The sequence below is a fragment of the Rhinolophus sinicus genome, chromosome 8, assembly GCF_057876585.1.
Source record: "Rhinolophus sinicus isolate RSI-liver-muscle chromosome 8, RSI-T2T, whole genome shotgun sequence".
NCBI classification, from domain to species: Eukaryota; Metazoa; Chordata; class Mammalia; order Chiroptera; family Rhinolophidae; genus Rhinolophus; species Rhinolophus sinicus.
Window position 1 is genome coordinate 32,557,504 of NC_142508.1, and position 13,382 is coordinate 32,570,885.

General features: G+C 47.7%; 1 protein-coding gene across 2 annotated transcripts; it reads right to left on the reverse strand.

Annotated features, from left to right (window-relative positions):
* Positions 1-1,524: 1,524 nt before the first annotated feature.
* On the reverse strand, positions 1,525-12,583 carry LOC109437581 (uncharacterized). 2 transcript variants are annotated; one of them, XM_019716912.3, is made up of 5 exons: positions 11,890-12,583; positions 10,079-10,117; positions 8,026-8,152; positions 7,436-7,534; positions 1,525-3,768 (listed from the first exon to the last, which is right to left on the reverse strand). In XM_019716912.3, exons 1-5 carry the CDS (start codon positions 12,076-12,078, stop codon positions 2,636-2,638), a joined length of 1,587 nt encoding a protein of 528 aa, XP_019572471.1. In that variant the 5' UTR covers positions 12,079-12,583; the 3' UTR covers positions 1,525-2,635. The 2 variants fall into 2 exon arrangements, with proteins under 2 accessions (XP_019572471.1, XP_074171501.1); XM_074315400.2 differs by lacking the exon at positions 10,079-10,117 and having other exon boundaries at positions 11,890-12,579.
* Positions 12,584-13,382: the final 799 nt, after the last annotated feature.

Below are 13,382 nucleotides of genomic sequence, written 5' to 3' on the forward strand. Positions count from 1 at the left end.
AAAAGGTAATAATGCTGAATGTGGAGGAATATAAAAGGGGTAGCTGATGGGTTGTACAAGAAGCTGAGTAGATGGTCTCCAATCCAATTTTCTCTTTGTGAACACCAACTTCCCTTACTGGGCCATGTAAATGAGTTTTGGGCAATGGAATATAGGGAGAAGTGATTGTGAAATTATGTCTTCATTATGTTTTATTTGTGCTCCTCCATAGGGATATCTCCTTGGGCCTCAGTGATTTCAGCTTTCACACTTCCCCAGTATTTAGTACTCTCTTGGGAACTGCAGGTTCAGGCCGTGGACTGATGATAGGGTGGGGCCCTTGTACATGCATTTTTAACAAATTCCCAGGTGGTGCTGATGCTACTGGTTTGGGAACCACTGAATTAGAGCACAATTTAATATTAGTACACAGAGACATTGCAAGTAAGGTCATATCTTTTTGTCACCTTTTTAAAAAAATTTTTACTTAATACTTAATACTTTTTAAAATGTTTACTTATTGAGGTAACATTAGTTAATAACATTATATACATTTCAGATGTACAACTTTATAATACCGTATCTGTATACTCTATTGTGTGCTTACCACCAAGCTGGTTTTCTTTGGTTACCATACATTTGACCCCCTTTACTCGATTCGCCCTCCCCACAACCCCTTCCCCTCTGGTAACCACCATTCTGTTGTCTGTACCTACTATATTGTTTTCATTTTGTCTCATTACTTCATTTGTTCTACGTTTACCCTGTGATTTCACCCATACAAAAAAGTAATGAACAAACTAATATAATATTGTTAACCATAGCCACCATGCTGTGCATTACATCCCCAGGACTTATTTTATAATGTTTTTTAATCATATGTTTTTCCTGAGGGTCGATGAGATGTTGAAGAGGCTTGCCTAAGGCTGCACAGGGGCCTCCCATTAGAGATCTCTCAGGATGGGGATTTGCCCAACATGGCCACAGAAGTCTGGGCTAAGTCATATTTGGAACCGTGGAGTATTATTTCCCAGTGACCCTAGGAGGTGAGGTGCTGTTTGGCTATTGTGGTGGGGATTGAGAAGGGTCCATCCCCCTGGTGGGATGGAGGACAGGAACTACATTACCTAGAAGACTACGCTTGTGTGTTGGTTGCAGGCACTGGTCCAATGACAATGCAGGAGAGAGGTGTTTCCTGGGGGGCATGGGGCCATGGCTTCCAACGAGGTCATAGTGGCTGTGGTGGGTCTGTGCACCCCAGTGGTCTATTCCCAGGCAACTCTCAGGAACCGAGTAAGGAAAGTGGAACAGAATAGACCCACCTCAGCATCTTTGTAGGAGCAGTGACCCCCACCACCACCGCCCCCCCATGCTCTCTGGAGCCCTCACCCACACTCTTTTCTCCAGTTGCTTTTTACACGAGGGAAACTGAGGCCCAGAGTACAGGAATATGGACACATAAACATTTGAGTTCTTTATATGCATTTAAATCTATAAACATTTTACAAGCTTGGATATTTAAAAGTACTCATAAGACTAATAGCATACGCAGACAAGGCTTTTATTGACAGGCAAAGATACAGAACTGTAAAAGAAAACACAATGCCAAATGCATAATTAATAAAAACAAATGGATAAATTAGACTTCATGAAAATTAAGAAATTCTGCTCTAGGAAAGATACTCCTAAGAAATGAAAACCAAAGCCATAGACTGTGAGAGAATATTGATCAAGTATATATCAAATGAGGGACTTGTATCCAGAATATATTAAAGTGCAAAACAATTAATAATAAGCAAAAGATACGAACAGATAATTCACTGAAGAAAATATATGATGGCAGATAAAGACAAGGGAAAATGCTCAACACTGAGTCATTAGGGAAATACAAATTAAAACAAAGGAACATTGCTACACACCTAGGAGTGGCTAAAATGAATGGCCTGTCTTACATACAAAGGTCAGCAGGATATGAAAAAACTAGACATCTAATATTCTCCAAGAGGAAATGTGACGTGGCATAACCATTTAGAACACAATTTGGCAAGTCCTTAAAAAGTAAAATATTTGGATCAACTTCCAGCATGACAGTGTGAGAAGCTTTGTGGGCCTGTTTCCCATTAAGAATGGCAGAAATTATAAAAACAATTTAAAGTCTCTGGAAATGTTCCTAAGGATATACAGCAAATGAAGAAACATCTATTCAAGAAAAATCTAATATTCAGTAAGAACAGCAAGAGCCAGTCACATTTGAACCACAACCACTCCCTCTCCCCCTCCTCCAAAATCAGAGAGATGAAAACTCCACTCCAGACTGATACAGCCAAGAACGCAGGGCTCTCTCTCCCGCTGGAGCTCCCAGGCAGAGGGCTATCTTCTCAGGAGGGGCAGGATGCCAGCAATTCTCATCCTGCCCCCAGGGGGCGTATTTGGATGACTGAGTTCAATTTCTGGCTTCCTAACAAGAGCTATTCTCAGAGCTTCTTTGTTAGATTAGTTTGACTAAGAGGTAGCACAAGCCCTGCACTCCTAAGGCCTTTCTTCAGCCTGAACTTTCTGGTGCCGAACAAGGTTAATTAAGCCTTTGTCTGAATCCTCTCTTAACATTCACTGTATTCATAAGGCCTATCAGGCCTGTGAAGTTTCTGTTGCTGAATCAGAGCAGACCTTTGGTTAAAGGCTTTTCCACATTAGCTGCATTCAAGACTTCTCTGTGAACTTTCTGATGTTGAATGAGGTTGAAACGCTGGCTAAACGATTTCCCACAATCACTACACTCATAAGGCATCTCTCCAGTGTGAATCCTCCGATGTTTAACAAGGCTGGAGCTGTGGCGAAAAAATTTCCCACATTCTCTGCACTCATAAGGTCTTGCTCCAGTGTGAACCCTCTGATGTTTAACAAGGCTAGAATTCTCGCTAAAGAACCTTCCACATTCACTGCACTTAAAAGGCTTTTCTCCAGTGTGAACTTTGCGGTGTTGCATGAGGCTAGAGCTTTGGCTGAAAAATTTCCCACATTCCCTGCACTCATAAGGCCTTTCCCCAGTGTGAACTCTCCAATGATTAGTAAGGCTTGACTTGTGGCTATAGAATTTCCCACATTCACTGCACTTATAAGGTCTCTCTCCAGTGTGAACTCTCTGGTGTTTCATGAGGCTTGAGTTGAAGCTAAAGAATTTCCCACACTCACTACACTCATAAGGCCTTACTCCAGTGTGGATTCTGTGGTGCTGAACAAGTGTGGAATTATGCCTGAAGGCTTTCCCACATTCACTACATGTAAAAGGTTTTTCTCCAGTATGAACTCTCTGGTGTTGAATGAGGTCAGCATTGCGGCTAAAGGATTTTCCACATTCACTGCACCCATAAGGCCTTTCACCAGTGTGAACTATTTGGTGTATAAAAAGGTTGGATTTATGGCTAAATAATTTCCCACATTCACTGCATTCGTAAGGCTTTTCTCCAGTGTGTAGTCTCTGGTGCTGAACAAGTAAGTATTTCTGACCAAAGGCTTTCCCACATTCACTGCACTTGCAATGCTTTTTTCCAGGACAAAAGGCCTCCCCACTTTCAGTGTTCCTGTGTGGCTGCCCTCTGCTGTGAGACTCCTGATGGTTAAGGCCAGAACTAGTCAGGAAGTCCTTCTCACACTGTCCCTCCTCTTTTCTTAAGGATTTCTCTCCACAGTGCAGCTTCTGGTGTTGGTATGGGTTTGCTCTGAGCTCTCCTTCTACATTAACACTCTGCTCAGAAGGTGCCTTCTCAGCCTCCACTTCATACCAGCAACCTGAAAGCAGAGAAATGCTGATGAAGTGCATGTCAACTTTGGTGGGAGGGGGAAGCCCCCTCATAACCGTGTGTCTGTCATACCCAGTCATGAGTCCCTGGGACTGCTGGCAGAATGAGGGGCCTGAGGTCACTGTGACGAAGGGCCTGCTGTGCAGCTGCACCTGACAAGCTCCCAGATCAGTTGGGGGTCTCATGAGCAGCAAGGACGCAAGGCAGCCTAGGGAGGAGAGGACGTCCCAAATGCCAAGGCAGGCATGGCAGAGGTGAGAACTTTTGATAAGATCATAAAAGCCTCAGATGAGGAACCTGAAACCTCTACCACTCAGGATTCAGAAGCCCTGCCAATACTGACTTGACCTTCATGGCCTGGAGGTGCCCAGTGGAAAAGCATCACAGAGGCCCGCATGCTCCTCCACAAAAATTGCAGTGGTTCAGCAGATCTGTCAGTACTTTGAACATTCAGACAAGTAAAACCCTGACCACGTTTCTAATCCAGAAGAGGCCCCCTTAGTCACAGAGTCCAAGAGTTGTTCTTGCAGGCGCCCCTCCTGATACAGGGTGGGCGCATGTCTACACCAAACCTGAGGCCATGGACGGAACTGATTTCCTCACCTGCCATGACAGCTCCACCCACCTAACTCACAAAGTCTGACTTGTATATCCGCCTCCTGGCACTGCCCACCCCTGCCACTCAGCCTGCTCCTTCTGTCTGGACTGGCTGATGCCCGACTGCCTCCAGGTGTGTGTCTCATGAACGAATTACTAGGCAGCTACCCCTAAACTACAACAATTAAAGGAGGTATTAAAAGCCTCACCTTTTACCCACAGGTCTGGCAGCTCAGGGAATTACTTCTCTGAGTCCACCCAAGGATGCCCCCAGCTCCAAAACTGGCAACCACCAAGGCCTCTCCAATGGGGATTCAGCCAGTCCCCAGGCCTTGTCACACCACCCAAGGACAATCACCTATAAACAACTCTGGTGGTTTGTCAGAACTCTAAAACTATACATTTCCTAGCTTTACCGGACATAAGAGTCCACGTTACCATCATTTCAGGCAACCCATTCAAATTTCAAGGAGGTACCCCTTTTAAACTAAAAGGATAGTGCAACAGTCTTTATTAAACAGCTGCCCATCACTTACTAAACAACGTGCCACGTGCACCACTAGAACAAGCCAAAGTCCCTGGCCGAGCTAGTCAGAACCACAGAGAAAACCTGTGGAACAGTCCTGCTAATGAAGGCAGTAAATACACGACAGTACTGCCTGAAACAACGTACTGCTGGCCTGCTGGCTGTTCAAGATCTACTGAAAGAGGGGGCAGTTATCCCACTAGTTCTCCTTTCAGCAGTCCTATCTAGTCAGTCCTAAAGCCTTCTACCAACAGTTGCACTTTACTGATTATCAAAACCTCAAGCTCAAGTTCTCATCAAGGCTCTGATACCTAACATAATCAAATTAAAGGCAGATCTCCAAACGGCATCCAGTGATTATTTTCACATGGTGGATGTGGCCAGTATATTACCAATCACTCACAGTCCCAGTTCACTTTTATCTTTGAAAGGACCCAACATACATTTTCCGAGTTGTCCATGAGTTATTTAAACAGCCCAGCACTGCCCACAACTGGTACTGCCAGAACCCAGTCAGGGTCCACGTCCACTTACCCCCGGGATGGCTGCACATTAGAATCAAGTCACTCCACAGGCTTACCGCTTGTGCCCAGGACCTTCACCTCCTCATGCTAACAACTTCACGGGCACATTATGCTTTACCCAATGGCACCTTTGGATGTTATTGTGGCCCAAACTCATGAGCACAGCACCCTATATACTTTAACCTGCTGACTCCCGATGAAATTATACCCCAGTGTGCAATGATTACACTAGAGAGCCCCACCGTTCTTTATCCACTGGGTATCTCTGCTCTGCTATCAGCCTAAGGACACGGGGCAAAACGGTCAATGTTTACTCCCATCTTAATAGGACTTGCCATACTGCAGGAGATGCCCACATTGGCACTACAAAGTGCAACAGTCTTTGTCAAGATCAACAAGCCTTTGTCAAGACTATCAATGAGCACCTTTTGGAGGCCCTCTCAGATGACATACAAAGGCTGCATGAAACAATTGTCCTTATGCAAAAAGCCCACAAATCTCGAAGCCCCAATGGCCATGGATAACAGATGGGCTTGTGAGTGTTTACTAGCCAGGAAAGGGAGTATCTGCCATTTAGGGTACCTCATGATGCATGTACGTTAATAACACAGGCCAACTTACTGGAATTAGGCCATGAGGTGAAAATTCTTTCATAACATAACCAAGACCTTCTACCAGATTCCCTTAAACCCAGAGGTGCCTGACCTGTACTCTTGGCTTCCCCACGCTAAGTGCACCTGCAGCCTAGGTTTCACACCCTTGTCATACCTAGTAGGTCTCCTCTTAGTTGTAACCTTTGTCTCAACGCTTGTCTTCAGTGGCTAGACCACATTATTCCGGTCACCTTTAACATCGGCACAACCCATGTGGCAAGTGTTATCCATCCCAATTAGTGTCATTAATGAGGTTGAGACACCAGAGTCGATTGTATTGTCAGTTTTAAAACTTCCATTTTCCTGCTGCCTTAGCATCACCAGACAGGCTGTGAGCGCCCCACCCTTATGACTGAAGAGTTAAGGCCAGCCTCTGCCACAAGTTCCCCTTCTGCCCTCCCATGATTGTGACCTAGAGACATTCAAATGTTCCAGTGACATCCCCTGGTGCCTCTTCCCATGTACACCCCCAACCCTGTGGGGAGCCATGGTTGCAGATAACTCTGAGCCTTATAGAATGGCTCGGTTTATGCTTAATCTAAGGCATTGTCTCTGCCTGCACCTGGAGGGTGCTTGCAAGCTGCTAAGGAATGTGGTGGGAGCGGCCAGTTCCCGGACACAGAAGACTGATGGCTATTCAGGGTAATTGATAAGATAATTACTTTTGGGAGTTTCAGTGATTTTGTATCCTCTATGAAAAAGTTAAAATTTACATTTGTTAAGGTAATGCATGCTTTCTTTGTTAAGTTGCACGTACTCAAACTGCATATATTGGTGAAGAAAAATAAACTCGGGGCTTCAGCATCACTGAAGACCGGCCGCATCAGCATTTGTATGAGTGTCTTTTATCCATTCCCACTCCCCCATTTAGGTACTGATCGACTTGTGGCGGCTGGCCTGTCACACAACCCCCAGTAGAGGCAGTTGCCCATGGTCCCAGCTCACTCTCTGATTCCGCCCCCTACTTGGTTGGGCCCACTCCCTGGGTGCTACCTCCCACAGGACTCCCTGGCATGCAGTAACTGTCTCTCTAGATCCGTTGAGCACAACAAACTTTGTTTTTTCCTAAGTTTGTGGCCACCCCTGACTGACCTCATAAAAGAATACAAAACAAGGCCACTGTTGGAGAGCACTACAGAGGGAGGAGTGGAGAGGACCAGGTGAGATATGGAGGAGAGAGAGGTGGCGGAGGTCAGAAATCAGAAAAGACAAAAGTGGGCAACTGGCAAAGAAAAGCTAGAGATCAGTCATGGCCCCTTGCCTTGGCACCAAAACATCAGGGCCCACTGGAGAGACTCTGGTACAATATGAACCCCTCCCTGAGTTCACAGTTCTCCAACTCCTCCCTCCAAGTACCTTTTGGCATGGCCATAGTCATGACTCCACGGGCAGGCAAAAAGGGCTCTCCCCACCACTCCAGCTGGGTAATTTCATGGGTCCCAGAAGACGCAAGTCCTAAGAAAGAAACAAGACAGGTCAGTCAGAGATCCACCCCAAGACAGAGCACAGGAAAGAAAACTAAATATTACAAAAAGAACCTTAGAAGAGGGTCTTGTAGGAACAACCCAGTCAAGCAGTGGCCATGTCAGTGCCTCAATTCCTGCCACAGCCAGAGGAAGAGGGCAGAACCTGGGGCACAGAACTGCCATGGATCTTCATAGTGTCACCAGGCCAGGGAGAGGCCAGCAGTGTGATCCATTAGGTTGACTGCAAGACTCCTCATTTCTAACGCTTTCCCTTAAGGCTTTGGGGCAGCAAGTATTGAGGCAGCTTGGGGAGAGAAGGGGGAGAGCACACAGCCCAGGCATGGGCCAGGTGCCCACACCACACCCACTCCAGAACACAGGGAAGGGAGCAGTGTCCTGGGAAGGACAAACCTACCCCTGGGGAAAAGGGGAAGAGCAGAGCCCAGCCCAGTATGCTGGAGTGGGTTGTGAGGTCCTTACCCAGAGAGGCCACCAGTGCAAAGTTCTCCAGCATCACACTGCGGTACAGAAGTCTCTGGGCTTCCTCAAGGAGCCCCCACTCCTCCCAGGAGAAGTAGACAGCCACGTCCTCAAAGGTCACACAGCCCTGCCAACAGGTGGACAGTTGAGTTTATGTACAACCGTCTTTCCCAGGACTCTAGGCGTCAAACATCCACCCTCCTTCCTAGCTCCCCACCTTGGAGAAGACCCCAGGACCTGGTGCCACTGATGCCCAGTTTCTCCTTGTGGTCCCATTAATCACTGTTCAGCCCTCGGCAACAACAGGCGGGTGGGCACACAGGTGTCAGGTACACTCTAGGCCTGGCCTGCAGGGCTTCACCCTTCTCCTGCCAGATAGTTCACCTGGGGTCTTCCAGATTGTGCTTCCCAAATACCAGCAAATGTGGGTCACCATTCTCCCTTCAGCTCCCAGTGTGAGGGCCTGAGGCCATCAGTTTACACTCCCTGCCAACTTGCACATCATTCTTTGTACCACACCTCCCCTGACATCCCCAACACCTCACGGCCACCCCCCCCACCCCACCCCCCACACAAACACAGCACAGCACGCCTCTCCCTGGCTTTACCACATGCTGGTGTGCACAAGGCATCCACGGGGTACTTGGCAAATGTGATCAGAATCCTGTCCTGTCCAGGCCTGTAATGGCCCTGTCTGCCAGAGGCAGCCCCCAGGCCTGCTCTGAAGGCCTCCCCACCTATCCTTTATCCTTGTTTTAGCCTCAGCCACTTTGAACCACACGCCGAGTACAGACACCCTCAGCCCTCTTCCACTTCTGTCACAAGGTGTCTCCTCACCAGTGTCAGCTTCCTCTGACGCTTATTGGAAGCCCAGGCTCACTGGCTCTCACATCAGACCCAGTGATTCTCCCAGAGGGTCCCATCTGATCTTGCTGGGATCTCAGGTCTCAGCAAGGGTTGGAGCCAGGGGAGCCACCAGCTTTACTATCCTCTCACTGCCTTGTGTCCACATCCATCTCATGTCCACTCCCCATGGAACCTGTGGCCAGACCTCTTCACTCCGCACCCCATCCCCATGGCCACTGTTCTCCCTCATGTGTCTTTGTGAAGCTCACCACCCCCACCCAGGTGTCCAGCAAGAGACCCAGTCCTCGGCCCCACATCCCCTCCCTTGTTACCTAATGGCATTGCCACCAGGACTGAAGATGCCCGATGCCAAAAGTGACCCACAGTTCCATCCTGGTCCACACACCAGTGGTACTGTGGGTGTCTCCAATCTGAACTATTCACCTGAACTCCACAATTGTGTGTCCAGGTGCCTACTTGACGAATCCACTCAAGGGTCTCTGGAACATCCCAATTCAACATGGCCCCAAACTGACTCCTAATATTCCCACTAAACATTACTCTTACCATCAACTTTGACCAAACATTTCAGAGTCACCCCTAACTTTTCCACTTCTCTCCCCCACCCTCTACATCAGAGTCTGCTCAGACCTTAAAATCCACATACAGACTCCAACACCTCCCAGCCACCTCTCTGGTCTGGCTACCACCAACACTCACCCGGACTGTTGCAGCAGCCTCTGCCCTGGTCTCCCTACAACCCCAAAGTCTGCTCTCTACTCTGCAGCAGAAAAAGCTTGTTCAGCCGGGGTCAGATCACCGCCCTCTGCTTCCCATCTTCTCTGGCTCCCACTGCCCTCAGCAGGAGGGCCCAGCTCCTCAGGCTGCTATTCCAGGTCTAATGCCTGCTTCCTGCTGTTTCCACCAGACACCATGAAGACCTAAGGTTGCCTGACATTCCCAACTCAATCTCACATCAAGCACTGTGAATGTAATATCTTCTAAACTTAATGCCGCTCCTTGCCAGAAATGGGAACCAACTCATATAATCCCTGATCTGGACTCAAGCCCCTGACCTTGGATGATCACCTTCCAAGGACCTTAGATGGAAGGGTAAGGAGAGTAGCAGGGAAAGAGATCCAGGACACCTGGGAGCCCATGCAGGTGGGAGTGGAAGAGGATGAGGCTCCGAGACACCCTCCCTTACCTTTGCACAATCTGGAAGCAAGTCTGCATCCACAGGAACCTACGGATTGCAAGGCTGTGAGAGCAGGCAACAATGTTGGGCCCCAAAGGCTCATCCAGGTCCGTCATACTGTCTGATCCTCAGGCCTCAGTGATGCCTCTTACCAGCTGTGTGACCTTAGACAAGTACTTGACCTCCCTGTGCCTTAGTCTTTCATCTGTGAAATGGGAATAATGCCTACCCAGTGGGGCTATTGTTTGTATCAAGCTCATTACTGTGTCAAGTACTAAGTATCGACTCTTTCTGTTCTCATAATTAACACTTCTGTCAACATTTTCAATGCAAATGAACTGGTAAGTATTGAAAATGTGGGGTTTTCTTTTTACTTGCCTTTTAACTAAGAAGATGTGATATTTAAAACATTTCACTTTAATCAAACGCTTCGCAGTATATTAAGATTTCAACCAATTACTAAGTGGTTCATCATTTTAACTTGTTAAATCAATGTTACTTTAATTGCCTACGTATGAGTATATATTAATATGTGCATACATGAATGTACACATATGTGTATATATGCATATGTATATGTACACAAGTATTTTATCAACTAATTCTTAAATACTTATTTCATAAACTCACAAGTTAATGAAGTGAGGGCTTAGACCTGAGGAAACTGAGTAGACACTAGTCCTGTTGGCAACCTGGCTGTCTGCTGTGCACTCTCCTGAGGCATTCGTGTTGGGGCCTTCCCATTAGAGCTCTTGGTCATCCCTTCTTCCCTGAAGGCTGGGGGAACTTAGGGCCCAAAAAGGCTGCTCCGCTAGCCTGGCTGACCTTTCCTTTTCTCTACTAGGAGTGGACATGAGCACCTGCTGAGCCGGAGTGGCAGATCTATACCACATAACACGTTGCGTACGGCGGGGTTTAAATCCCTCATACCCCTCTGTTCTGGCAGGTTTTTAAAAGAAACTACTTTAAAATGCACTCTTCTCTTTAAAGCGTAAATGCTTCTATGTCATTTATTATTTTTCTATGGAATTTTTTAGGATTTACTCACCTATGATGTTAGTAATCCCTCCTGGTGTGATACTGCAGAAAGCAGCTTCCTTTGTTATTAACGAAACACAAATAATTCAATAAAATGTGCAAAGTAAAAAGAGTCAACAGTAAAAACGAGAATTCTCATTATCCGTCCTTAACGCATGGTTCAGAAAAAATGAAGATTCTCGTGATCCGTACGCAACGTGTTAACATCTCTAACTCCAACCCAGTCCTGGGTCCTTACATCCTACAAACGTCCATTCCTACACACACCAAGCAGAACCATGTTGGACCACAGGTATTCACCCCTCTGGAGGCAGCCCCACACTCCAAGCCCATCTGAAATAAGAACTTTAAGATTCCCCCTCCTAAATAAGAGCCTCAGGCCTTGCCCTGGTCCAGGCCACCACCCACTACCCATCCCTTGGATATTTCCAGCCTTCCCCAGAAATCCAGATGTGAGTGAACAAGCTACCCATGTGACACCTCCACTCTGGGACATGTCAGGGTTACCATGTCCAAAATCCAACTTCTAATCTTTTCCCTGAAACCTGCTCCCTGCACTGACTTTTCCATCTCCGGTCTTCCACATATTCAGGAAACTAAAGGGATGGTCCTTCATTATTACCTGTCTGCTCGAGTTTTTAAAACACATCCCAGATTTGATCATTCCTCCCCGATCTACTGCGGCCAGGATGGTCCAGTCCCCACCAGAACTCTCTATTAGTCTACTGCACTGACTTCCTTAGGGTTCAGGTGGCATAAAGGCCCGGGGGACACGCACTCACCTGAGCCGGGCCCCTCAGCGCCGCCGCAAACATCGGTCTCTGTGGACAGAGCGGGGTCCGGAGTGGAGGACCAGGTCCCGCCCCGGGCATCGCTGTCCCCGACCCAGAATCAGAGTCACCGGGCGCCGCTGCCGAGCCTCTGAACCGCCTCTGTGCAGCGACGACAAAGCCTGCGTCCTCTCTCGCCATCCCTTCTCGTCACCGCAGCCCAAAGCCAGCTTTCAGGACTTGCGGATTACACGGACCGACCCCAGAGACGCGAGAGTCACCTCCCCCAAGGCAACGTTAGAAGTCTTACCCAGAGTGTGTCTCACGCGCGGAAATGACCGTTTTCTTGAACGAACACCGGCGCCGCAGGGCGCAGTACCTTCTGGTTAATGTAGTTCCCACAGCGCCAAACGTAGAGGACATGGATAAAGCGGCAGAGGTGGCGGTGGAGCAGAAATCTAAATCCAGAACTCCGCCAGACTCTCGTCCAGAAACTATCCTTATTGTAGGTGGGCCTGGATTTCAATTTCTCTGCGCAGCTGGGGCTCCAGTCTTTCCTTTTCTTGAGCGACTTGAATACCATCTTGAGAGCAATAATAAAGCGGTTTCCTTATGCTGAAGCAGTTATCCGTTACCAAATTTCCCCTGCCAAAGGGAGGCCCCAGATCAAACAACGTGATGAAGCAATATCTGATGTGAGAAAATGCTCAACAACTCCTATTCCTTCTGGGTGAAATCTACAGCTCCATTTCTGAAAGCCATCAACGTTTTGTTTATTCCAAAAAGAAGAAAGAGGTCTCCCCTTGCCAGTAGGACAGCACTAGAGCAGGCTGCATGGGCTACGCGGCCCAGTCGGCCTCATGCTGGCTGTGCGGGATTTCAGGGAGCTGTTTTGCTTCTCCTGCATTTAATCGCCACATATAAAATGAGGCTGACACAGATAGGGCAAGGTCATGCATAAATGATGCTAACCAACAACGGGGAGCATGTTACTAACCCTGATGCTAAAGTTTGAGGGGCGGGTAACAGGGAGGAGGACTAAGGCCCTTGCCTCTCTGGCCACCAAAGTGCTTCTGATCCACCCGAATTTGCCAAATAGAACCTGATTAGTTTTGAAATCACACAAGGCCTGATATGTGGATAATGAGCTGAGGTAGAACAAGAACTGATGTTGGAGGCAGGGCAGAGGCTGTTGTGTAGTTCGGAAGGTGTTGCGGGTAGACTGGCCCAAGGGGGTGGTGTTGGAGATGTTGGAAGCAGAGGTGACAGCACATGTGGATGGTTGAGATGATGAAGCAATGACAGTTACCCTCCTCAAACCCTCTGTATCTGAGGGCCAGCAGAGCTTTTCCTGTTCTGATTTCTTGGTAGGTGCCCAGGAAACACGTGTCTAGGGAATAAATAAAGCTGAAGGCTAATGTTTCTGAGGCAAAGGCAAGACTCATCCCTGTCCTCATGTCAGTTACAGGGGCATATAAGGGATTAGCGCATTAAGCAATTAGCCT